The sequence below is a fragment of the Pelobates fuscus genome, chromosome 6 (assembly GCF_036172605.1).
Source record: "Pelobates fuscus isolate aPelFus1 chromosome 6, aPelFus1.pri, whole genome shotgun sequence".
In the NCBI taxonomy this organism is placed as follows: Eukaryota; Metazoa; Chordata; class Amphibia; order Anura; family Pelobatidae; genus Pelobates; species Pelobates fuscus.
Genome location: NC_086322.1, coordinates 50,903,456 through 50,927,667, shown reverse-complemented (window position 1 = coordinate 50,927,667; position 24,212 = coordinate 50,903,456). Strand labels below are relative to the sequence as shown.

At 38.6% G+C, this 24,212-nt stretch overlaps 1 protein-coding gene and 1 long non-coding RNA gene across 2 annotated transcripts in view; both read left to right on the top strand.

Moving 5' to 3' along the window:
• The first annotated feature begins 218 nt into the window (after nucleotides 1-218).
• On the top strand, nucleotides 219-5,167 carry LOC134614189 (uncharacterized). Its single transcript, XR_010091240.1, has 3 exons — nucleotides 219-284; nucleotides 2,226-2,309; nucleotides 5,102-5,167. It is a non-coding gene; the product is annotated as an uncharacterized LOC134614189 (long non-coding RNA).
• Nucleotides 5,168-8,021: 2,854 nt separating this feature from the next.
• Nucleotides 8,022-24,212, top strand: part of LOC134566049 (DNA polymerase nu-like) — a 58,284-nt gene continuing 42,093 nt past the window's right edge. The window contains exons 1-6 of the mRNA XM_063425761.1: nucleotides 8,022-8,057; nucleotides 8,196-8,252; nucleotides 9,731-9,784; nucleotides 10,266-10,331; nucleotides 10,611-10,668; nucleotides 15,012-15,089. Of these exons, the coding sequence (XP_063281831.1) occupies nucleotides 8,022-8,057; nucleotides 8,196-8,252; nucleotides 9,731-9,784; nucleotides 10,266-10,331; nucleotides 10,611-10,668; nucleotides 15,012-15,089 (349 nt within the window). The remainder of the gene's footprint in view (nucleotides 8,058-8,195; nucleotides 8,253-9,730; nucleotides 9,785-10,265; nucleotides 10,332-10,610; nucleotides 10,669-15,011; nucleotides 15,090-24,212) is intronic.

The window sequence follows — 24,212 nt, the reverse complement described above, 5'->3', positions numbered from 1 at the left end:
TCATGAGCCGATTCAGGGAGCTTGGCAATATACGCTTCAAAGGCTACTCTGTGGTGAACTATGATGCGTACATAAAAAAAAAATTAAAAATAAATAACTGTGCTTTGAAACTAATTTTTATATTATGATAGACAAAGACTTCTCAACTCACTTTACATGTTTTATTATTTGAGTTTGACTTCATCTTTTAAATAACTTTTTTTTCATTTTATTTCTTAGTGATGGAAAGTCATAGAATACAAGTTAATCAAGAAGAGTTAAAGAAAACATCAGAACTTCTGGGGGTAACAGGAGTATTTTTCTTTATATGTTTGCTAGATTTCAGTGATGTCATTACTTAATCCAAATTAAAAATAAATAAATAGAAATAAAATCTATCTAATAGCAAAATCTTGGTAAATAAAACGGCAATAAAATCTATTAACTCAAACATTGCCAGGCACCAAACCCTTCCTAATAAAAGCATATAACTTACCTTTTCATCCACCTTGTGTGAGGTGGGATTGAGTGTAAGGTATATAAGTTCCGTAATTCCACCTTTTCAGTGAATGCCAAGCCCCCTTGGTCTAAGTGAATATTCCACCCATACTTCTCTGGCAAGGGATTACCTAGCTATCTACTCAATAGAGAATCGCCAACCTAAGAATTCCCAACCTTCCTTGGGAAGAAATTACAATATCCCTACCTAAACCCCCATTTAATTTATTTATATATATATATACACAGTATCTCACAAAAGTGAGTACACCCCTCACATTTTTGTAAATATTTTATTATCTTTGCATGTGACAACACTGAAGAAATGACACTCTGCTACAATGTAAAGTAGTAAGTGTACAACCTGTATAACAGTGTAAATTTGCTGTCCCCTCCAATTAACTCAACACACAGCCATTAAAGGGACTCTCCAGTGCCAGGAAAATAAACAGTTTTCCTGGTACTGCAGGTTCCCTCTCCCTCCCACCCCCCATCCCATGTTAATGGAGGGGTTAAAACCCCTTCAGTGACTTACCTGTATCCGCCCAAACTCCTCCCCGGCCGACGTCATCTAGCAGGGGAGACCTATTGAGCATGCACGGCTGCCAGAGGGGGAGACCTAATGCGCATGCGCGGCAATGCATTAGACCTCCCCATCGAAAAGCATTAAAAAATGCTTTCAATGCTTTCCTATGGGGATTTCAGTGACGCTGGAGGTCCTCACACAGCGTGAGGACGTCCAGCGACGCTATAGCACACTTTTCATGTGCTATAAACAGGGAAAGTGCCCTCTAGTGGCTGTCTAGTAGACAGCTACTAGAGGAGGAGTTAACCCTGCAAGGTAAATATTGCAGTTTATGAAAACTGCAATAATTACACTTGCAGGGTTAAGGGTAGTGGGAGTTGGCACCCAGACCACTCCAATGGGCAGAAGTGGTCTGGGTGCCTGGAGTATCCCTTTAATGTCTAAACCATTGGCAACAAAGATGAGTACACCCCTAAGTGGAAATGTCCAAATTGGGCCCAATTAGCCATTTTCCCTCCCCAGTGTCATGCGACTTGTTAGTGTTACAAGGTCTCAGGTGTGAATGGGGAGCAGGTGTGTTAAATTTGGTGTTATCGCTCTCACACTCTCTTATACTGGTCACTGGAAGTTCAACATGGCACCTCATAGCACCTCAATAAAAAAATATAAAAGGTGAACTCACTGTGAGATACTGTGTGTGTGTGTATATATATATATTTGTTTTTTTGTATGATACCATTATTAAAAAAATATATAGCATCCCTTTGTGTCTAGTGGAGAAGTTCTAATCTAATTTTTAGAGTGTCTCTTTTAAGAAAATAATTGCACATTATGTGTACAATTATGAGAAAATATATAAATCTCCAGACCTCAGGAAATGCCACTGTGGGGGAGCGGCTCCCCTGGCAGCATAGATCACTCTTCTATTTTCTCATACCTTACGTGCTTATGTTCTGTTCTGCTTTGGATACCTTATCATCCAGTACCTTTTGTCTAAATCAGTGCTATCTGGGAATAGGTAAACGGAAGCGAGCTTTGCTCAGATGTAGGTGCAGATCTGCTTGTTTGTGATTGTCAGAAAATAACAAGCAATTCAATTGGGAATTCAGAATTCACAATTTCTATTATGCGACACATGTAGCCCAATTTAATGTTGTATATTTCAGAACAGTATTAGTTTGCTGCCTGATATTAACATTCTCTTCATAATGTTGGACTGCAGATCTGTCTTAAAGAACTAGAGCATGAAGCGCATCATGCTGCAGGAGAGAAATTCAGATTAACCAGCAGCAAAGAAGTCAGAGAGGTGAGTTTCCTAATGTGATATTATTATTATTATTTTATTATTTATATAGCGCCAGCAAATTCCGTAGCGCTGTTCAATGGCTGATGATATACCTGTGTTATTTAAAATTACACTAGAGGAGTCATGTTACAGCTAAGGATAAAAACACAGTACATAACAAAGGAAAAATTACAATCTGGGACTAGCAGCAGTGCTGAACTTTATCCATTTATAGACAATTTGTCTTACCGTGGACTGACGAACAGCAAGGCTTTTGGAGATACTTTTATAACCCTTTCCAGCTTCATGCAAGTCAACAATTCTTAATCGTAGGTCTTCTGAGAGCTCTTTTGTGCGAGGCATTATTCACATCAGGCAATGCTTCTTGTGAAAAGCAAACCCAGAACTGGTGTGTGTTTTTTATAGGGCAGGGCAGCTGTAACCAACACCTCCAATCTCATCTCATTAATTGGACTTAAGTTGGCTGACATCTCACTCCAATTAGCTCTTGGAGATGTCATTAGTCTATGGGGTTCACATACTTTTTCCACCTGCACTGTGAATGTTTACATGGTGTGTTCAATAAAAACATGGCATCATTTCATTCTTTGTGTGTTATTAGTTTAAGCAGACTGTGATTGTCTATTGTTGTGACTTGATGATCAGATTACATTTTATGACCAATTTGTGCCGAAATCCATATCATTCCAAAGGGTTCACATACTTTTTCTTGCAACTGTATATATATATATATATATATATATATATAGATATATGTCAATACATAGGATTTAAATCTAAAACATACAAACAAGTATATCACAACCCCTAATATATCACAGCATGTAACCAGCATGTAAGGTTGTATGAGTGCAGGCACTCTTTGGGGTGAGTTTGTGTGCTGTGTGGAGGTGTGTTTGGGTCTTCTTCATGGCCCCTGGGGGTTTCCAAGTGATTACGTATAGCTGGGGCTACACTGACTGGATACCTGAGGTGCGCGTAGAGTAGTTCAGTGGGGAGGGGGGGGGGAGAGTAAGGAAGAGTGTGGATCTGCAACCTGCTGGTGGTGTCGGGCGTTACAGTGCCAATGTGCGCCCGTCAATAGTATATATATGTCAATGTGTTTTAAGCGGGCCAGGTAGGCCTACTCTGGCCCATTTTGTCTATTCCCACTAGGTGGGTCTTTTGTGGAGGGTGTGTTCGTCTGTCCTTGGTCATAATGGAGGGAGGGGGGAGAGAATTATGTTTCTTGGAGGCATCGGGCCTCGTATTGACTGTATTTGGTTAATGTTTTCATTGGGTGTTCGGCATGGTGCGTTTCAGGTTGTTCACGCTTCAGACCAGATCTTTGCTTGATGCTGTGTTTGTCTGGCTATCTATTCATATTGGCTGTTGGTCTCCACCACTTGCATCCATTGAGCAATGGTAGGAGGGGTTGTAGCTTTCCATTGCCTGCTGATGACCGTGAGGGCTGCTATGAGGATGTGGTAGAGGAGATATCGATGAGTCCTTTTTAGATATTTTGTTAGGAGTAGAAGTAGGAATGTCTCTGGTTTGAACGGGATTGTATTCCGGTACATTTCCTTGCTAAAGCGGCTACTTGCCAGTATGTAATGAGTCGAGGGCAGTGCCACAAGGTGTGCAGCATCGTTCCTACAGATATATACATACTTACATATTGGAATACATACACATAGACAGACATACATACATACATACAGATACATACATACATACACATATGGACATACATACAGAACAAAGGATACAGGTAGCGCCAAAATAAATAAAATATTGTGGTCAGTAATAAAAAATAAATACAATATTGTGGTAAGTGATAAAAAAAAAATCCCAAGTAAAAGATAAAAATGTCCTTTTTAGGTTTTAAAAGTCTTCAGATGTTGAATAAGATGTCTCTAGAGTGGTATCACACACCAATGGTATATGTAAAAGAGAAAATAGGAGACCAATAGTGCAGTATTGTAAGTCTGTGGACTATAGACAACATAGAACTAAAAATTGCCAACTCACGTTTTTCAAAGCTATAACCAGCTCTCGGTAAAACAGCTTACAGTGGTATTTCAACTCCCTACTTGTAGTATACCCCGTAGTGCTCTCCATATTGGCAAATATTTAATAGTAAAATGAAATGTACTTACAATTTTGAGAGCAGGCAAACCGCTCTATGGTAACCGCGTGGGTGGAACAATCCCCACCCAGGATACTTTTGATGATGGACCTGATGTGTATGGGAAATAGGTTGTGCCAGGTGCAGATAAAATAAAAAATAAAAGTGTAAAAGACTGCCCCAAAGCAAATAGGTAGTCAAAAAATCTTACTTTTATTTTAAAAAAATGATAATAAAATCACAACGCGTTTCACCTTATCATCTCACTTGAAGCCTAATAAGACTCCACAATATACACTCATTTGCCATCTTGCCAAGCACTTTGTGTAAAAGTGCTTTAAACCGCCTATAACCTTATAGGCAGAGTTTTCCTATTGTACTGGTGTCTTTTTAAAATGAAACAACCTTTAATGCCTCAACTATATAACTTTGTGAAATATGTTGGTGCTTTTGAAATATTACTCCAACACAGTAGCTGCTGAATGCTTTTACTGCATCTTCGGTTCCTTGGTGTGTTTATTTTACCACTAATTTTGTTGTGGATTTACATTGGGTCGTGGGGTTAGCCCAAGTTGTCTAAAAGCTATTGAGCCTGGAAAGGTTTATTTAGGTGTGTGATTATACGCATAACTTTTACTCAAACTATGCAACAGAACATTTCATATTGATGTTTTTTTAATTTTAGATACTTTTTGATCATCTGCATTTACATCTGCAATGTAAAAGTAAACTTCCCCGAACAAACCACGGGCACTTTCCATCAACTGCTGAAAGTGTGGTAAGGATTAGCATAATTTGTAAAATTATGTTGGTGTCACTGCCCTTTTTGGGATTTTATTATTTCAGAGATCTTAATTAGGAATTTTTAACAGCAGCCAGACTATAAGAAAAAATAATCATTCAGGTCAGTTGACTGGAAAATGAACCCCGTGTATACACTGCATATTTTTCTAGCCATCCTGAATAATTACTGTAAATTACCGGGCTGTAATCTTATAATGTATGCTTATATTATTTTTATGATAGGAAACATTTGCAGAACCAAGCTAAGCACATAAAAAATAAAAACCATTTTTAGTGTGGTCAAGCATGAGTTTGTTATTTTTGCAGTAGAATTTCAACTTGGATGTATTGGTTGTTTTGGTATCAAGCAGGGATTCTACCCTCCCTTTGAGACTAAACTGGTTCATTACTTTGGCATGGGTAGTTGTGACATTGGGGAGAATCGTCTTGCCTATTTTCAGCCTTCATTTGAGGAAACCCCTATGTTTATGTTTCTCATCTTTCAATCAGATGTTATCTTCCTTTAGAAGTTTTATCTCCTGCTCTGTAAATTGAACTTTGAGGAGGAGGAGAAGGAGGAGGCTCCTGCAGGGTCCGGCAAGCTATTAATAGAGCAAAATACAAGAAATTCTAAATTAAACAGACTGTGCAATAAATAAAGTGTAAACATTACATGAGTCTTTACAGGAAGTGTTTAGGAAGTCTGTGTACGTCATATGTAGGGAGGTGTGACTAGGGCTGTATAAACAAAGTGATTTAACTCCAAAATGGCAGAGCATTGAGACCGCAGGGCCATGATCTAAACACCAAACTGCTTCATTATGGCAAATGTGATCAAGTGACTGCAGTGTCCCCTTAAGTAACTACATGTACCAAACATTCTGCTATAGGACATTTGCAAGAGTGTCACATTGATTTTCATCCTGTAAAATTTGACTTGTGATAATACTTGTACTGGATGATAGCAGATGTAAACAGAAATAACCCTTCTACTATAATACGATATATTTGCTTTAGTTAGCAGTTCCCTAACAGCATGTGTCTTACACTTGTAATTAATAGTGGAATGTGCTTTATAGTATAGTTAATCGAATGTAAGCATCAGAAACATATCAAATTGCTTGTAATTATCAACAGTCGTCTTTGAGACACTATACGTATTTTTATTTAATTTTTAGACAATGAAGTTGTGTAAGATGAAAGTTTTTTTTTCTTCATTAAATTAATTTTCCTGTCCAGATTTATATGAGAAAGCTCCAATTAAAATTAACTTTTTATATCAGAACAGAAGAAAAAATGGTTGTGACCAATCTAGAAGAAACACAAGTCCTTAGATTTGATATGTCAATCAGGATATAGGGAAGTGATAAGACTAAAATATCTTCTCTGAAAGGGAATTCTTCCTTCTTTTGTAGTAGGCATAGATAGTTCTTAGGGGAAGATTTACCAGTGTGTAGCAGAATGATCTGTGCTTTGCTTATATTTCTCTGGCATGAATTACCAATTATGATAATTATTTTTTTATTATCAATACTTTTGTTCCTTTTCTGACATTTTATTCTCTTTATATTGTTATTATATAGTACATTCTATTAATTAATATTTATACTTTTTTCTGTACTAAATAAGTATTCTGTTTTCTGGTGTTATCGTACAATCCTTTTATTTTGTTGTCAAATTTGAACCAGAATACTTGTAGAACTTTTGTACAGTAATCTTAGGCATTGTTATTAATTTGTGGAGGAGCAAAAACCATTGGAATGTATAAAGAAAAAAAGATGAATTTCCTGAATTTTTTTTAAAAACTTCCAAATAATTTGTGCCTCTTTTTGACCATCTCTAAAATAAGACACTTTCAGAACACATCAACAAATCTCCTCCTTAAAGGGAACTGTCATTTTGTTTGTTTACTTCTCACCTATATACATTTTCACAAATCTGGTTTGATAAGGCCTGAAGAAAATTAAATAGTTCCATTGTTAATTGTGGGGATTCTCATAGCAGTGATATTCTGCACAAACAGAAGAATGCATATGTACTAAAGAGCAGCCGGATAGCATGTCTGACTTACTCCCCATTGATGTCACTTTCATTAAAGGACCACTATAGTGCCAGGAAAACATACTTGTTTTCCTGGCACTATAGTGCCCTGAGGAAGGGGTTAAACTTACATGGAGAGGAAGGGGTTAAACTTACCTCTTTTTCCAGCGCCGGGCGGGGAGCTCTCCTCCTCCTCTCCTCCTCTTTGGCTGAATGCGCATGTGCGGCAAGAGCCGCGCGCGCATTCAGCCAGTCTCATAGGAAAGCATTTACAGTGCTTTCCTATGGACGCTGGCGTCTTCTCACTGTGATTTTCACAGTGAGAAGCATGCAAGCCCTCTAGCGGCTATCAATGAGACAGCCACTAGAGGCTGGATTAACCCATTTATAAACATTGCAGTTTCTCTGAAACTACTATGTTTATAGAAAAAAAGGGTTAATCATAGCTGGACCAGGCACCCAGACCACTTCATTAAGCTGAAGTGGTCTGGGTGCCTATAGTGGTCCTTTAAGCTGTACACATAATACCATTATAAAGTGTTAATCAATGTTATCCGTGATTAAAAAATGTGTCCCTTGTTGAAAACAGTAAATATGTGTATTTGGTATATATACACACATACTGGTTTAAAAATAAATTCTTACTTTTAGGCAATTGTCTCTACTGTAGAAGCTATTTAACCCCTTAAGGACACATGACATGTGTGACATGTCATGATTCCCTTTTATTCCAGAAGTTTGGTCCTTAAGGGGTTAATCATTATGACAAAGTCTTTGTTTAGATGGACACTTGCTCTAAGAGTTATAATCTATACAAGGTGAACTGTTTATACCTTCATTAGTCCTTCCGGGCGAAGTGGTTACATGTCTAGTAATATTAACTCTAAAAGGTGAAATATTCATTAATTTTACCTTTTTGAACGAAATATTAATTTATTTTTCCATTAATCTTTTAGTTGCAGCAGCTCCAAGACCTTCATCCCTTGCCCAAAATAATTCTAGATTTCAGACAGGTAAGACTGAGAATAAGAATAACGTGGAATTGGATTAATAAATAGAACAAGTAGATTTCAGAAACACGATTGTAAATTTTGTTTGCACCTTGAAATGCTTTCTCAGTTTTTTTTTTTAAACACTTTAAAAACAAATATTTATTTAAGGAACATTGCAAGCACCATAAACACTGCAGACTCCTGTAGTGGTTGTAGTTCCAGGAATGCCCTTGTATCCTCCCACAGTTAGTAGTCAAACAATTTAACATTGCTTGGTTTATACACAGGGAGAGTATGCCAGGTTGCTGATTGTGATATGGGAGGTAACCCCTAATTGACATATATATGTAAGAGCGAGGAAATCAGATGCGAACAATAACTCATACCTCACAATCCTAACCTTTCCAAGATAGAAAGCAACCCATAAGAAAATAGTTAAAACATAACCTTTAATAAACGGAGTATAAAACCAAATGTGTCAAGGTATATCTGATATAACAATAATGTAGCCTTAAAGGACCACTCTAGTGCCAGGAAAGCATACTCGTTTTCCTGGCACTAGAGTGCCCTGAGGGTGCCCCCACCCTCAGGGACCCCCTCCCGCCCGGCTCTGGAAAGGGGAAAAGGGTTAAAACTTACCTTTTTCCAGCGCTGGGCGGAGAGCTCTCCTCCTCCTCTCCACCTCCGTTCCTCCCCGTCGGCTGAATGCGCACGCGCGGCAAGAGCTGCGCGCGCATTCAGCCGGTCGCATAGGAAAGCATTCATAATGCTTTCCTATGGACGCTTGCGTGCTCTCACTGTGATTTTCACAGTGAGAAGCACGCAAGCGCCTCTAGCGGCTGTCAGTGAGACAGCCACTAGAGGAAAAAGGGGAAGGCGAAACTAATTGATAAACATAGCAGTTTCTCTGAAACTGCTATGTTTATAAAAAAATTAGTTAACCCTAGCTGGACCTGGCACCCATACCACTTCATTAAGCTGAAGTTGTCTGGGTGCCTAGAGTGGTCCTTTAAGCAGGCTATAAAAATACAACCAATCCTCTATGAGTAAAGAAAAAAAAAATGGAAACAAAAAAGAAGAAAAAGAAAGGATAATAGATATTCATTTTTCTTATTCTTTCTTCTTTTTTTGTTTAAATTTTATTTTTTATCTACTCCTAGAGGATTGGTTGTAATATTATAGCCTGCTTAAGGCTACATTATTGTTATATCTTATATACCTTGGCACATTTGGTTTTATACAATTTAAGAACAGTTTGACAACTTAACTGAGTCCTGATTCGTCTGTGTTTCTGTATGCCCACCGCCGCCTTTGCTGCTACCAGGAGCTCCTGCCACGAGCTTCTGTTAGCTCCACTAAGCTTAGCCTTGTCATGAAGATTAGCTTATTGACTGAGAGCATCGAACACTCTTAGAACACTCTGATCAAAAGACATCATGACATTTTTTTGCCAATATATCATGATTTGTATTAAAATTTTGAGTTGTTTTTTTTTTTAGATGCAAAAAATAAAATCAACTTTTGTAGATGGACTTTTATCCTGCATGACCAAGGTAAAGTATTTTAGATTGGTTACTGCTTACTGAACCATTTTGCAAATGTTTTTTGTATTCAGTATATAGCACTTAGGTATTCATTTTTGAATACATTTTGGAGGTTAATGGGGAACTCTGGGCGCCAAGGTTTTGGCCTCATTATCTCATGCTGTATTTTTGTTATTTTTAATCTTCAAATCTTTGGAGTAAAGCAGCTTCCTTTATAAACACCCAGAAATACACATATAATACGTGGCATGCGTTGTTAAGGGAAGAGGCACACATTTCAATGTTCCCTTGCTTTGTACCCCCAAGAGCAGGGAAGCAGAACTTCTAAGTTGAACTGTGTAGTGGCATGCTTGGCTCACTTTGAGTACTTTCACCATGTAGCAATTGACATCCAGCTGTTCCATATGCCTGTAGAATACCTGGATATGGAGATTTAGTCAGTTATATAAGCCAATATCTGTGAAACTGAATACCCATTGCTTTCAATTAGAGTCACGTGTCTTCGACCTGGAATCAAACAGGAACTGTGAGTGGAAGACTTTCTGCAAAGCATCCTGTAAGTATGATATAAAGACAGAGAGAGAGTGTGTGTGTGTGTGTGAAATATATTAATCTCATGAAATAAGCCTTTTGCTAAGCCAATATTTGTGTAGAATTGACAAACAAATTGCATGTTAACCATTCAATCACCCCCAGCTTTCTATAAATGATGCCTTATCTCCGGTGCTTAATAATCATCATTCCCTTAAATGTGGATTGTTCATTTTATCAGTGTTTCCTCTAAAATTATAATAATTATTTACAAACTACAAAGGTTTTTTTTGTTGTTTTTCAGAATATTCAAGGAATTCCAAAGCTACCCGTTGAGATTGTAAAACCACAATACATACAAGGTAAAGATTCTGTTAAATTTTATATTTCTACTAAATATTGCATGGTATTTTGCCTTAATTCTTATTTTTTAAATTTCTGCGCTTCTTCTCAGTAAATGCATTAAAAAAAAAAAGAAACACAATAAGTAAAACAAGTTAATTATGAAGTTAATTTATTGTATTATGAAGGATTTTTTCCCCACATCATTACTATGCCTTGTGCATGGGTGGCAGATTATTGATGCTTGTATTTTTTAAATTTGTTAAGTTTTTTCTAAATATTGTGCGTCTGCTTCTCTACACTTGGTGCATCTCGTGTGTCCTAGCCAACCCTGTCTCTTCATATGTAGTCTCTACCTTCTTCAGAAGGTTTGGACAGTCACTGGTTAATGTTCAGTGTTTGAATTATTGTGGTATTCCCAGTAACCCCCACCACATGTGCAGGATCCCATGGTACCTCTAAAGTACCTTATTAAACTCTACAACTCTGAATTGAATCAGCAAGAGAATCAACAAACACATCATTCAGTATATAGAAAATTATACACATCCCACACTACTCATGTATAATTCATATCACACATTTTTTACATGCATTCTATGCCAATGGCTCCCTATCTTTTTTGGACCAAGGCACACTTGGTCAAAGAGGACATACTAGATTTAGTGTTAACAAATGGAGAATTGGTAACAGATATTACTGTAGGTGAAAGTTTAGGATCCAGTAATCATCGGCCACTGTGGTTTAATATAAGAACAGTGACTGAGTCACACCACACAAAAACAAATGTTTTACACTTTAAAAAAACAGACTTTTCTAAAAGCTAGAATATGTGTAATTGAGTCATTATCAAACTGGAGCAGTTTTAATGAAGTCCAAGAGAATGGGATTATTTAAAAGTTGCAATGATGAAGGTAACAGAAAATTACATAAGGCTCGTCAGTAAAAGCAAAAAAATTAAGAAACCACTGTGGTACTCAGCAGAAGTGGCCAAATTAGTTAAACACAAGTTAGCATTTAGTAATTATAAAAAAAAAAAAAAAAAAAAAAAAACAGAGTGAGAAAGATAGACAGATCTATAAGATTAGGCAGAAAGAGGCTAAGCAAGTTAAAAGAGCTTCCAAATCACACACAGAAGAGAAAATGGCACAGTCAGTAAAAAAAAAAAGGGGGGGGGGGGGCAAAACATTTTTTAGATACATAAATGAGAAAAGGAAAGTAAAGCAAGGGTTAGTTAGATTAAAAACAAAATAAGGAAGGTATGTAGAAGAGGATAAAGGTCTAGCTGACTGCCTCAATGAATATTTTTATTCAGTATTTACAGATGAAAATGAAGGAAATGGACCTCAGTTAGGAAAAAGGACAAATTAGTAATTTGTTACATGTGAGTATACATAGGAAGAGGTTCTATTTCAACTGTCAAAAGTAAAGACAAATAAGTCAACGTTGCCTGATGGAATACACCTAAAGTTATTAAAAGAGCTTAGTGGTGTACTAGCAAAATCATTAACAGATTTATTTAACTAATCATTGATAACAGGAGTAGTCCCAGAAGATTGGAAGCTGGCGAATGTTGTGCCCATTCACAAGAAAAGTAGTAGGAAGGAGTCAGGCAACTATAGGCCAGTAAGCCTTACTTCAGTAGTGGGGAAAGTGATGGAAACCATGTTCAATGATAGGATTGTTGAACATCTAAAATCACATGGATTTCAAGATCAGAGACAACATGGGTTTACTTCATTGAGATCATGCCAAACTAATCTTATTGATTTTTTTGATTAGTAACTAAAATAATAGATCAGGGTGGTGCAGTAGACGTTGCTTACCTCAATTTCAGTAGGGCTTTTGACACTGTTGCACATAGAAGACTTATCAATAAACTGCAATCTTTAAGTTTGGATTCCAATATTGTTGAATGGGTAAGGCAGTGGCTGAGTGACAGGCAACAGAAGGTTCTAGTCAAGGGAGTATATTCAAAGCATGGTCTTGTCACCAGTGTGGTACCTCAGGGACCTGTACCTGGACCCATTCTCTTTAATATTTTTATTAGTGATATTGCAGAAGGTCTTGATGATAAGGTATGTCTTTTTGCTGATGATACTAAGAAATGTAACAGGGTTGATGTTCCAGGAGGGATAAGCCAAAGGGCAAATGATTTAGGTAAACTATAAAAATGGTTGTGGCAGCTGACATTTAATGTGGATAAGTGCAAGATAATGCATCTTGGACGTAAAAACCCAAGGGCAGAGTACAGAATATTTGATAGAGTCCTAACCTCAACATCTGAGGAAAGGGATTTAGTGGGGATTATTTCAGATGACTTAAAGGTAGGCAGACAATGTAATAGAGCAGCAGGAAATGCTAGCAGAGTGCTTGGTTGTATAGGGAGAGGCATTAGCAGTAGAAAGAGGAAAGTGCTCATGCCATTGTACAGAGCACTGGTGAGACCTCACTTGGAGTATTGTACGCAGTACTGGAGACCGTATCTTCAGAAGGATATTGATACCTTAGAGAGAGTTCAGAGAAGGGCTACTAAACTGGTTCATGGATTGCAGGATAAAACTTACAAGGAAAGGTTAAAGGATCTTAACATGTATAACTTGGAGGAAAGACGAGACAGGGGTGATATGATAGAAACATTTAAATACATAAAGGGAATCAACACAGTAAAGGAGGAGACTATATTTAAAAGAAGAAAAACTACCACAACAAGAGGACATAGTCTTACATTAGAGGGGCAAAGGTTTAGAAATAATATCAGGAAGTATTACTTTACTGAGAGGGTAGTGGATGCATGGAATAGCCGTCCAGCTGAAGTGGTAGAGGTTAACACAGTAAAGGAGTTTAAGCATGCTTGGGATAGGCATAAGGCTATCCTAACTATTAGATAAGGCCAGGGACTAATGAAAGTATTTAGAAAATTGGGCAGACTAAATGGGCTGAATGGTTGGTTCTTATCTGCCATCACATTCTATGTTTCTATGTTAATGAGAGACACATTTTCAGGGCACAGCTACTGTTTACATTTACGTGCAGCCATACTAGAGAGGTATGTAAGATATCCGTCATATGCAATGCTATCATAACAACATATTAAAAATACATCTTAAGAGGGACCACATGCAGTTACTTATGCATTTTTTAACTGAGGGTATATTTAAAAACAGTTTGCAAAAGCTGCATTTGTCATAGCTCAATCCTCTGCAATTCCTCCCTTTCTAACCCACCCCAGAAGTCTTTGCAAGGCAGGTGCTCTGGGTAATAGCTGCCTCTTGAGTTTGGCTCCACTGAGCTAAACAAACCAGGAAATAACATGACTGGTTGTCTGATTGTGTAACAGTGTTTATTTATATAAATTTCTATTGATATCTGCACATTTTGTAAAATGAAAAAGAGGATGCAATCTTTACGCATGACGCATTTCAACAAGCTTAAGTGCTTTAGGGGTTCAGATTATCCTTTTAAGGATTACATTCAGCCTACTACAGCTCTAAAGTCACTTTGTTTGTGGCTTACCAGTGTGTTATGGAATATGACATACATCACATAAATACACCACACAATAAACATACATAAATTACACAGCCATCTCACACATGGGATGTGTATCATGGAAAAATAATACCATTGGGGCATTTTGAACATATCATAATAAACCACCAGGTTAAATGTCAAGCAGTTTACAATTGCCTCCAAAACCCCAAGATGCTATTATTTCCCCCTAATAGATTACCATTATGCACATTATACTATATGATCTGTTTAGACTTGGCTTAATGTGTCAGCTTGAAGTTAGGGTTCTTGGTTGGGCTGAGATTAATACAAATATTAATATAAGAAGTAGGGTTAGTAGTTATTAAAATTCGGACAGCTGCCAATAGGAAGTGTAACTCCCATTAATCCAGTGCAGGAAAGGACATGTATGTCCCAATTCTTCCCAGTATTGGTACCCTGAACCATGCTTTATTATAGGAAATAATTACACATATTACTTTGTCATCCTTGAAGATGGACACACAGGGTTGCATAGCATGATGTGCTCATCGAAATTATGGCAGACTATGTAATACATGTGTCTATATCTTTCATAAATTACACACATTATTTCACACCTTGGAAGTGATTAGACTTATTGTAGAGTATGGAGGAATGTCCTCCTCCCCCTTTCCCTTTTTTATTCCGTGCCCTTTCCCTTAGATGTTGTTTCTAAAGTTTTTTTTGAAGAAGTTTAATTAAAAAAACATTTGACTAGACTTAACTTGACTGGAAAAATAAACAAACCTAAAAGCCGTAAATACATCAGCGCAAGTTTCGTATTTGAAATGGTTTATTTTCTAAGCAACTCTATGTGATTTTATTATAGGAAAAGAGAGAGAAACTGTTACAATTACCCCAAGGTCTATGTTTACATCTGCCAATGGATACACTTTCTTAGCTGCAGGTAAGAAACACCAAACGTGTTGTGGTAATGACAGGCCATGATTTCATTATTTTGGATAAGCTTTTCAAATGACCACAATCTGAAAGAAAAACCTTTCAAATGATATATCTAGAAAAAATTCCCTTATGCTTTAATGTTGACTACTGTAGATAAATTAATTGATTTTCTAACAACTTGTGATTTATGTCAAAAGCTCATCCAAAGTATTAAAACCAAGGTCACAGTATGCTTCTCAGCTGTGTATTCTTCGCTGTGCTTTAAGTTTGGTATGCACTCACTCTGTAACTTAGATTATTATTTAAAATTCATCCTAAAATTACAATTATAGGTATAAGTAAGTATCAATAGATCATTAACACCATCTGGCTTTGCAGAACCATTTGAGCCAAGGTTGTATGATGCAGTTCAGATGTTGAAGGTGTCATACTGTCAGGTCTGGCTGAACATGACTGCACTGTGCCTGTCACAATGGAATTAGCTAACAAGTATATTAGAAGTCACTAGGACCCCTATAAAGCAGAGAGGGGTGATTGACTTGTTATATGTCATGTTGTATCTACTTCCACCCAATGGAATTGTATTTGGAGTTACAGCCAAGTGTGCATAGTTAGCATGCGCCAGTGTTGTGATCCGAAGTTAGGCATGTGTTCAAGTACTTTATCAGGGTTATTCACTATAGTGAGAATTTAAAGTGAATTTCAAATTTAATGTCAAAATATTTGAAATTGAATAATTCTCTAATTCAGCTATGCTTTCAGTTTAGCTCCTCTGGCCTTAAATTGGCCTGTAATTAAGGTTAAATTCTCACTTTGTCGAATAACCCTGTATGTGTACCACAGAGCAGCATCACTTTTACATCTGTTTACGTCACTTTTACATCTGTTTGGCAAGGGCTACATTTGCTTCACTTACAAATACATTGTTTTTGCTCTGTGCTTGTTTGCTCGCATCCTGATTTGTCATCATATGGGTACTTGTTCCATCACTGTTTGTGTGTGTCTCTTTTGCTCATTCCTGCTTCCAGTCTGGCCTAGACTTGGCAGTGTGCCTCTTGTGATTTGATCCGTGCTATACCAAGCTTTGATCCCCCAATGAAAGTAAAGCTGGTACCTTGTTAAAGCAAACTGACTTTACCTGAAGTAGAAAGAACTTCTCCACTACTGCAGTCCTTCATTCCTTCAGCTTAGACCCCCGTGTAGCCGCAGGCTGTGGCTGAATAATTTGACCTGCAAGCACCGCTCGTGTGTTCTAGAGGAGAAAAAGTATAAACTATCCTGACTACTCATACTGTCACACTGTTAATGGACCCTCCAGACACTCACTTGTTTGCAGTGTGGACATTAGGTTACAATTATTGGGCTGGACATTTTAACTAACCTGCTGTTAAAAAAAAAAAAACACCCTCCAAAACCCAACAATTAAAGGGACACTATAGTCACCTGAACAACTTCAGCTTAATGAGGTTGTTCAGGTGAGTGCTACAGCTACCCGGAGCCTTTTTCTTGTAAGCACTGTATTTTCTGAGAAAATGCAGTGTTTACATTGGAAGCTTGGAACACCTCTTGTTGCAGTCAATCAGACGGCCACCAGAGGGACTTCCGAGTTCAGAGGCCCTAAAAAGGCCTCATGTCTGACGTATTCACGCATGGGTGAATACTTCAGACGGGCTATCAGCACACAAAGCACTGTGAACGCGCTTTGTGTGCTGAGGCTGTCAGCACTGCTGTGGGAGTGGCTTCAGCTGAAGCCCGAACCCACAGGGACTCTTTCTGTCCACAATAGTGGTTGAAGGGGGGGGGGGAGACCTACTCTCCTCCCCCCCCCCCGACCCCCACCCCTGGGTGCCGGGTGGGGGCCCTAAAATTAAAAATAAGTGGGGGACCTACTGCCCCCCCCGGCCCCTACCCCTGTGCGGCGGGTGGGGGCCCTAAAATTAAAAATAAGGGGGGGACCTACTGCCCCCCCGGCCCCCACCCCTGTGCGGCGGGTGGGGGCCCTAAAATTTAAAATAAGGGGGGGACCTACTGTCCCCCCCGACCCCCACCGCTGTGCGGCGGGTGGGGGCCCTAAAATTATCAATAAGGGGGGGACCTACTGTCCCCCCCGGCCCCCATCCCTGAGCGGCGGGTGGGGGCCCTAAAATGATCAATAAGGGGGGGACCTACTGTCCCCCCCCGACCCCCACCCCTGAGCGGCGGGTGGGGGCCCTAAAATTATCAATAAGGGGGGGACCTATTGTCCCCCCTGGCCCCCACCCCTGAGTGGTGGGTGGGGGCCCTAAATACAAAGGGGGGGGGACCCTAGTTAACCCCCCCCCAAAAAAAAAAAATCTCCCTACCTACCCCCCTCACCCTAAAAATAATGAGGGGGGGACCTTTCACTAAAAACCTGTAAAAAAAAAAAATGAGATAAAAACAACTTACCAATCGATGTTTTCTTTCTTCTAAAATCTTCTTTCTTCAGCCCCAAAAAAGGCCAAATAAAAAGCCATAATAACCGACGCAATTAAAAACAAAACAAAACAAAAAAAAAATCCATGTTCACCCATGGAGGGCTCCGCACAGACTGAGCTTTGCAGGGCGGGGGAAGGCTTATAAAGCCTTGCCACGCCCTGCAATTAGGCTAAGAACACTCTGATTGGCTGGTTTAAGCCAATCAGAGTGCTCTGTGTCATTTTACACAGCGTGGGAAAATTCCTAAGAATTTTCCCACGCTGTGTAAAATGACACAGAGCACTGTGATTGGATGGATTTCAAGCCCTCCAATCACAGTGCTCGGTGTCATTTTACAAGCGTGGGAAAATTCCAAAGAACTTTCCCACGCTTGTAAAATGACACAGAGCACTGTGATTGGATGGCTTGAAATCCATCCAATCACAGTGCTCTGTGTCATTTTGCACAGCGTGGGAAAATTCTTTGGAATTTTCCCACGCTGTGTAAAATGACAGAGAACACTCTGATTGGCTTAAACCAGCCAATCAGAGTGTTCTTAGCCTAATTGCAGGGCGTGGCAAGGCTTTATAAGCCTTCGCCCGCCCTGCAAAGCTCAGTCTGCGCGGAGCCCTCCATGGGTGAACATGGATTTTTTTTTTGCGCTCGTTTTTTTTTTCTTTCTAATTGAGTCGGTTATTATGGCTTTTTATTTGGCCTTTTTTGGGCCAAAGAAAACATCGAATGGTAAGTTGTTTTTATCTCATTTTTTTTTTTTTACAGGATTTTAGTTAAAGGTCACCCCCTCATTATTTTTAGGGTGAGGGGGGTAGGTAGGGAGATCATTTTTTTTGGGGGGGGGGCTTAACTAGGGTCCCCCCCCCTTTGTATTTAGGGCCCCCACCCACCGCTCAGGGGTGGGGGCTGGGGGGGGACAATAGGTCCCCCCCTTATTGATAATTTTAGGGCCCCCACCCACCGCTCAGGGGTGGGGGCCGGGGGGGGACAGTAGGTCCCCCCCTTATTGATAATTTTAGGGCCCCCACCTGCCGCTCAGGGGTGGGGGCCGGGGGGGACAGTAGGTCCCCCCTCTTATTGATAATTTTAGGGCCCCTCCCGCCGCTCAGGGGTGGGGGCCGGGGGGGGACAGTAGGTCCCCCCTTATTGATAATTTTAGGGCCCCCAACCGCCGCTCAGGGGTGGGGGCCGGGGGGGGGGCAGTAGGTCCCCCCCTTATTTTTAATTTTAGGGCCCCCACCCGCCGCACAGGGGTGGGGGCCAGGGGGGGACAGTAGGTCCCCCCCTTATTGTTAGTTTTAGAAAGCGAGCTGAGCTGTCAGTCAGACAGCTCAGCTCGCGAACGCGCATTCCGCGCACATGCGCGGTATAGCGCTGACTATCTTCATAGGGCGGCATTCAATGCCGCTCTATGAAGAACGCGATTGGTGCAGCTCGAAGTCGCGCATGCGCACCACATCGCGATGACGCTTCTCTCAGAGAAGTGTCCTATTGGGCCCCGCGATTTAGTCATTTTAATGAAAAAGGAGGCGCGGCATGGCTGGGAGCTCGGCGCTGGAACGGAGGTAAGTTTTTAATATAAAAACACTCCGAAAATTATTTTTAATAATTGAAAGTTCATATAAAAGCAAGAAGGAAGGCTGGGGGACCTGTCTTTCTTGCTTTTATATGTTGACTATAGAGTCCCTTTAATTTTGCACTTTAATTAATGTTCTTCCCTGACAAACCACAAGCATTCAATTTTTCTTTAATAACACAGCTGTACATGTCATGATATCACTACTACAGGTTTCTGGGAGTTGTAGTCCCGCTGTTAACTTTCTGCAGATGAAAGTAGACAATTGATCTACAACTCACAAAAATCCCTAAAGAAAATTTTCTGGAACAAGTTCCGGTATGGTGTGAGTTTACAGAAGATGAAAATAAGTATCTTATTTATTTCTTATTGTTATTCATGTATGGCTTTTCCATAAATATTGTAATGTATTATATATAAAATGTAAAAAAGAATGTGTCCGTTTCAGCCTAGGGTGTATTTCTAATATTCTAAAACAGTACAACTGTAGTTTGAACTAACCACTGTCCTCAATAAGCATACCACAGCTAATTACGTGTGATGGTAATTCATTGATTAAATATTTAATTTACATTAACAAACGAACACTTTAACATAACTAGTTGATGTTTGTAATGCATTATAAATGCTATGCATTAAAATGGATCATCTACAGCCTAGTGTCCCTTTAAATTATTCGGATGCCAACTACTCTTCATTTAAATTGTAGCTGTCCATTGTTATTAAAGCATTTATTCCACTGTCTTTTTTTTTTTTTTTTTTTTTAACAAATTTCCATTAATCAGATTTAGAAAAGAAAATGTAAGGGCAAATATGATGTATATACATACTACATATTTGTGACCACACGAGGGAGCACTAACCTTGCATCTTCTGTCTCATTTCACCTCCAGTGGATCGATATCTCATTGTTTTTCTTGAGTAAAAAACAATATCTCACATAGGATGGACTGTCACAATGACAATCATTTTTCATCAACTGTTTTGTTGGGTTTTGCTGTTTTTGTTTTTTTATGTGGCCCTTTTTAGGGCTGAAGAAAGAACATCACAGAAACTATATCTCGAATCAAGACTTTAGATGGTGGATATTAACTTTTATTTTCTAAAGTTAATTTTTTTTTTAATTATTTGGACCCCTTACTATTATTTGTGTGATCGGACTAAGGCTAGTACTTTGGGACCCCTTGTCATCCAAAAAGGTGATCACTTTAAGGACCCAGGAGACTAAGCATCTTGTGATCACTTTTGACCTTCCTTTATTGGGGCCATAAAAAATACATATATTGGGTTAATCCCATTTGGGAAACTAGGTTCTTATTAATATTATGCTCTCTACCCCACAACCCTTGGCATGGCAAGAGAGGAGATACCACTCTAATAATGTTTCCGAATTATTTATTTATTTATTGGGGAGAGCCAATTGGCTTTCTCATTTAATAGACCTGATCTAGTCTCTCTAATGACATGCTAAGGTCTAATTTAAAAAGTTTTTTTTTAATTTATTGTTAAAGGCTGCAAATAACAACGCAGTGACACTGTTTGTAGCTATGATTCACAGTCTTATGCCTTCTATTTCCCTAGAGTAGGGCTTTCTTAGCCGTAACACCAAGTAAACAGTCCCACTGACTGAGCTCAATTATGCTGCTCGGAAGCCAGCCTGGATTGTGTGTTGGTAAATATAACTGGTCTATAAACTGACTTCAAATTGTGACTGAATTCTGCACCAGTGTGGCTATTTACAACACTTGGTAAATAGACATGGAACTTTTTATCACATACCTGTTGAATGTTCTAGAATTCAATTGCAATAGTGACTACTTTGTCTTATTGATTGGTAGAAGGCAGAACTTTCTAATATGTAACTATAACCGTGCTATGATTTTAATGAAAGTGTAAATCTTCTACAAGTCGTTTGGGTAACTGAAGTATTGATTATTTTTTCCAATGTGGAATTTGATATTCTTTATTTACTTTTGACCAGTCTGGATTACTCCTGGATTCGTGAAACCCTAATCATATGGAAATAGGGCAAAACTGACTTTATAAGAACACAGAGAACAGTCAAAACTTTCTAAAACTTTCTAACTCTCCCTTGACTATAAGTTAACTAAATAAATCCACATAGTCATTAATACTGTCAGGACAATAGAGGGAATATCCTAAAAAGAATTATATTAAGGCTCCTTGGCATGGCTGTGGTTAACATAATGCCGAGTAGTGTAAAGCACACCTACAACAGGTAAAGCAGATTTAGGGACAGGGCGACGTCAAGGATTACAGACATACAACAGAACTGTAAGGCAGGCTAAGGTCAAGGAACATAGAAAATCAGAAACAGTGCTTGGTCAGAACCAATTACCGGTAAATCACAATTTAGTAGAAAAACGCTCTCTCAGGCAGCAAGAACTTTGACAAGGCCCAGACTAGCTGGAGAAAGTGGTTAATATCGGGTGAAGTGTGATGTTATTGGCCAGCTTCATTATTGAGACTCCAGAATGTGTGGGCATTGGTAGAATGAGACAACTGGGGGTGTTCCCTCAATATGACATCTTCACGAATCACTGTAAAATGACGTCCTAATCAATGCCGCAATAAAAGAATACTCACTGTGTCAATATACATGCGAGGATGCCACCCAGCATCATCAGCCAGGTCAATAGGTAAACTGTCAAATACTCATTAACCATGTCTGCTAGTCCGTATATTATATATAATGTAGAGAGTGCAAGGTTTTCTTTAAATCATATATATGGGTAAAAGGTAATTAAATTAATCCACACAGTTCTTAACCATTAATATTTATTTACCATGTCTCCTAGTCAGTATATTACATATACTGCAATATATAGAAAGTTTTCTCTGTATCATACATTATTCAGACCCTTGGAGTGTTTTTGCATATACGTTTTTATTAGTGGAATCAGATATAGCAGACATATAAATAGTACAGTATTATAGGTTCCTTATTTTGCATGTAAGTAAAATAAACAAAATAATGCTACATAATTAGTAACCTTAAAGTGGCATGCAGTACCATGCTAAACTATACAAAGACAAGGCTATAAACAAACAAGTAAGTCTTTCTAAAGATACCAGTTAATGAGAATTAGAGGGACAATAAGCCAAAATATAAAATTAGTATACAAAAAAACATTAAAGGGACACTATAGTCACCTGAACAACTTTAGCTTAATGAAGCAGTTTTGGTGTATAGAACATGCCCCTGCAGCCTCACTGCTCAATCCTCTGCCATTTAGGAGTTAAATCCCTTTGTTTATGAACCCTAGTCACACCTCCCTGCATGTGACTTGCACAGCCTTCCATAAACACTTCCTGTAAAGAGAGCCCTTTTTAGGCTTTCTTTATTGCAAGTTCCATTTAATTAAGATTTTCTTATCCCCTGCTATGTTAATAGCTTGCTAGACCCTGCAAGAGCCTCCTGTATGTGATTAAAGTTAAATTTAGAGATTGAGATACAATTATTTAAGGTAAATTACATCTGTTTGAAAGTGAAACCAGTTTTTTTTTCATGCAGGCTTTGTCAATCATAGCCAGGGGAGGTGTGGCTAGGGCTGCATAAACAGAAACAAAGTGATTTAACTCCTAAATGACAGTGAATTGAGCAGTGAAATTGCAGGGGAATGATCTATACACTAAATCTGCTTTATTTAGCTAAAGTAATTTAGGTGAATATAGTGTTCCTTTAAATAAAAGAAAAGGCTACGTACACAGGAAATTATAACCAGTTTTCCTTTCAAAACACAAGAAACCTGCAAGGCAATCTGTGATTCAAGATACAGATTACTTTTATGAACACTGATGAAAATGTCTATTTGTAGTACTCGGAAATCGGTAAAAGAGGTGCAATACAGTCATTCTGCAGATAGAGCCTCAAATGTTTCCCCCAGTAAATTATATTAAATGGACACTATAGGCAGCGTGGTCTGGGTGCAGTGTCCGTGTTCCCTTAGCCATGCAATGTAAAATAGCGCAGTGGTAGAGAAACTGCAATGTTGATTTGTATTGCAAGGTAAAGGAACACTATAGGCACCACGACCACCTCAGCTCATTTAGGTGGTCTGGGTACAGTGTCCCTTTTTGCCCTTAGTCATGCTTGCTTGGAGACTTTTGGTCGCCTGACGCAGGACGTACTCACGCTCAGAGAAATAACCCCTAGGAAAGCATTGATTCAATGCTTTCCTATAGGGAGGGCCTAATGCACATGTATTACTCGCCGCACATGCGCATTATTGGGGGGGGGGGGGGGGGAAGGGAAAAGGGAGCTACAGTGTTAGGAATACAATACTGTGTTCCTAACACTATAGTATCCCTTTAAGACTGCTTTTACAGGCTGTCAGCAGGAAGCACCTCTAAACCGGATATTGCATGTTATATCTTTTATTTATTTTTTTATTACCACAGACGAACTGAGTTTTTATATTAATTAGTAATTAGTCTGTCTTTGAAAATATGACAGAATCTTGATTTAATTACTTTAGGACCAATGACGAACCATGCCATTGGTTAAGACCAAAAAATGGGTCCCCACTGGCTGAAAAAAGACACATTCACCAGGTCCTAGAGAACTGCCTGCAATAATTGATTAACCTTCGCAATACTACTTTCCCAATGTAATAATAGACACTCCATGGCAATGGGAAAAGCTGTTAGAGCTAGGTAGATCTAGAGCTGGGTAGTATATCTCATAAAATGTGTTCTTCATTACAGTTGCACACAGAGTAACCGAACTCACTTTATAAATGTAATTTAAATCCTTGTTAAACAAATGTTATTAACAATTAATCTATGCCACTGACAAATGTTCTGAATTTATTTTGCTTACGGTATATCTTGGGAATAGGCCTACACATTAGGTGCTAACTCCATCATTGATATATTGTGACAATATATATTTCTGTAACTGCAGCAAACATTGAATTTATGCAGAAATGTACCAGAGCAGAATATATATAACATATAACAATAATATTTATAATTACTAATAGCACTTTGTGAATTTTCAGTTTCTGCATAGATTTTGTGGAAACATTTGTCTGGTAGACATTTAAGTTAAATTTATTTAAAACATCTACTACTGAT